The sequence below is a fragment of the Mus caroli genome, unplaced genomic scaffold (assembly GCF_978045245.1).
Source record: "Mus caroli unplaced genomic scaffold, Mus_caroli_1 scaffold_3, whole genome shotgun sequence".
Lineage (NCBI taxonomy): Eukaryota > Metazoa > Chordata > Mammalia > Rodentia > Muridae > Mus > Mus caroli.
This window is the reverse complement of record NW_028227258.1, coordinates 62,914,779-62,918,079: the sequence shown is the minus strand read 5'-3', so window position 1 is coordinate 62,918,079 and position 3,301 is coordinate 62,914,779. Positions and strand designations below refer to the sequence as shown.

Sequence of the window (3,301 nt, the reverse complement as noted above, 5' to 3'; positions counted from 1 at the left end):
CAGCCTGGCCTCGAACTCACAGAGATCCCACTGCCTGTGCCACTCAGAGTTCCGGGATTAAAGGCATGTTCCACAACCAACGGGCAAAACATGTGAATTTTTTTTTCTGTTCTCCTGTAGACAGGCTCCATAGTAAGTTGTCTTCTGAGCCAATTTCCCTATTCTTTCTCCATTTCGGACACTACAACCACCCCTCTGCATCCCACATATTCAGAACATGCTGTGGCGCGCTCTTTATCGTGCTTGTCTCCCTCTATTTTTTTTTTTTTCCAAGACAGGGTTTCTCTGTATAGCTCTGGCTGTCCTGGAATTCACTCTGTAGACCAGGCTGGCCTTGAACTCAGAAATCCGCCTGCCTCTGCCTCCTAAATGCTGGGATTAAAGGCGAGCGCCACAGCGGTCTCCCTCTATTCTTAAGCGCGAGCTTAATTCACTGCCGGGTTAGGGGTTGGGGGTGGGGGAGGAAAACGGAACTGGATGCGTTAGGTAAGGGGCGTGCCTGGGGAAACCCGCCATCTAGGCCCTGAGAATCCCGTTTTCCCAGGAAAGCCTGCCAGGGGAGCAGTGCCCCTGGGGCTCCTGCATTTATAGAGGAGTCCCATGGAAATCTGATGCACAAACCAGAGGCTGGAGTTGCTCCTGCAACTCCTGGGTCCAGGACAAACCAAGCGGGGATAAATAGAACAGATCATGAGGTCAGTGTGGGCTTTCCTGCCCCAGCACCACTGGCTGTTTCTGACGATGCTCTTTCTTGAGGCTGTAGGCGAAGAAGACCTACTATTTGACCCCGACTGGGGCTTTGACTCATATGAAATCACCATTCCCAAAGTAATAAGCTTTAGGAAAGGGGCGCAGGGTGTAGACAGTTCTTTGTCATACCTCTTACAGATAGAAGGCAAGGCGCGTGTTGTTCACCTGCGGCCCAAGAAGTTACTGTTGCCAAGACATCTGCCAGTTTTCTCCTTCACCCAAGAGGGCAGTCTGATAGAGGATTATCCGCATATACCAGACCAGTGTAATTACGTGGGCTCCGTGGAAGGCTCTCAGGAATCCGAATCTACTCTGAGTACATGCATGGGAGGTCTGCGAGGCGTACTGAACATTGACTCCAGATACTACCAAATCGAGCCCCTCAGGGCCTCTTCCAGTTTTGAACATGTGGTGTATCTAGTAACTGAGGACAACGTTAACAATGAGACTTGTGGTGTGGTTGATGAAGAAACGGGTGGGCAAACAGCTGAGGAAGAGGAGATGGCTAGGATAAGTAACTTTCATCAGTCCTACAAGCACCAAAGGTACCTGGAACTGGTCATGGTCTTTGACCTGAATAGATTTGTGTTTGCCCGTGGCAATTTGTCTAGGATGGTGGATGACGCCATTCTTTTGGCTTCAATTGCAGACACCTACTTTCAGGATGTCAGCTTGAAGATTCAACTGAAAGCACTTGAAGTCTGGACATATTATAATAGAATACGTCTTTATTATCCCAGTTTATCTGAAGTCTTAGGTCAATTTGTGCATTACAAAAGAAACTCAATGCATCACCGGCTCCCCGCAGACTGGTTCCATCTATATATTGCGAGAAGATATATAGATGCAAATGCATGGTCCTGGGGACGAGCCTGTGAAGAATTCCATGCTGGATCAGCAAGCAGCTTCCTCAATGTTAATATCCTTGGGCCTGCTACTTGGACTGCTCATGAATTGGGCCATTGTGTGGGGATGCTACACGATGAGGAATTCTGTCAGTGCAGAGGTAGGAAGAGCTGCATCATGGGGACAGGACGTACAGGGTTTAGTAACTGTAGTTACCATCAGTATTTTTTACACGCATCTTATAAAATGTCCTATTGTCTATCTGACTTCCCAAAGCTACATATAGTAGAGAGGTGTGGAAATAAAATTGTGGAAAACAAAGAGGAATGTGACTGTGGTTCCAAAGAAGACTGCAAAGAAGACCTGTGCTGTGGGCCGGACTGTAAATGGAAAGAAGGTGTCAACTGTTCCTCTGGGCTTTGCTGTCATAAGTGTAACTTCCTTCCATCAGGATATGTGTGTCGGAAGGAAGTGAACGAATGTGATCTCGCAGAGTACTGTGATGGGACCTCAGGTTTCTGTCCAGATGACTCTTACAAGCAGGATGGAACTCCATGCAGAAACGGAGGCTTTTGTTTCAGTAAGGGATGCAGATCCAGGTACCTGCAGTGCCAGTCTATCTTTGGGCGTAAAGCCAAGGAGGCCCCTCACCAGTGTTACGAAGCAGTGAACATGTTAGGTGACCAGTCTGGGAACTGTGGCATTGTAAATGCTACCCGATATACAAGGTGTCATAGAGGCAACGCAATCTGTGGCAGGCTACAGTGTATCAATGTTAAAGCCCTCTCCAAATTTCCAGATCACACCATTATACTGTCCACTTATCTGAGGAGAGATAATCTCATTTGCTGGGGCACAAGCTATCATGGAACCATGATACCCCATGGGGTACCTGACATAGGTGACATTAGTGATGGCACCTCCTGTGGTCATAATCAGGTGTGTCTTAACAGGACTTGTGTTGACTACACCAACCTGAAGTTTGACTGTTTACCTGACAAGTGCAATAGCCGAGGTGTTTGCAACAATAGAAGGAATTGCCATTGCTCATATGGCTGGGAACCCCCATTCTGTGCAGAGGTAGGATACGGTGGGAGCCTTGACAGTGGGCCTCCTGGACCCAGGACAGAAGTACTTTCAACGACTAGCGCTCTGTACATGTTGCGTACTATCTTATTCCTCATCTCCATGATCGTTGTGTGTTTGGGGCAGCTGATAAGAAATCTGTTTCGTAATCGCCGCCGTAATCTCCAGCAAAAAAATCCAGCTGAGACTCGGGGGAAGAAGAGGTGAGAGGGAGCGACTGGTAGGCGAGGAGGGAGAGGGAATTGTGATCAGGATGCAAAGTAAATACACGAATGAATGAATGAAAAATAATCCCTTTGTTTTGTATTCACACTGGGGTGACTTTGGCACTTGGAGTGGCATTTTTGTATCCATGGCTCATGTTAAAGTCCTACTATCTGCAATATATTGTAGTGGGACTTTCTGGATCCTCCAGTTAAATGATGACGCTGAGACTTATTAATTTGTTTGATAACTTAGGTCTTTAGCTGGGCAGACTCAGAACTATTGACTATCCTAGCCCACGACCTGCCACGTGCCTAGTTACCTCTCTGCGTCTGCTCACATCCGGCCACCTCTGTGTCCCGCTGGTGAATCCCTGCTTCTAATGGTTTTCTCCCAGAGACCCTAACTCAGTTCA

The 3,301-nt window shown here is 47.7% G+C and overlaps 1 protein-coding gene across 1 annotated transcript; it reads left to right on the top strand.

Annotated features, from left to right (window-relative positions):
• Nucleotides 1–462: 462 nt before the first annotated feature.
• On the top strand, nt 463–2,985 carry Adam30 (ADAM metallopeptidase domain 30). The gene has a single exon (XM_021158248.2). It carries the CDS (start codon nt 691–693, stop codon nt 2,887–2,889), a length of 2,199 nt encoding a protein of 732 aa, XP_021013907.1. The 5' UTR covers nt 463–690; the 3' UTR covers nt 2,890–2,985.
• The last annotated feature ends 316 nt before the right edge of the window (nt 2,986–3,301 follow it).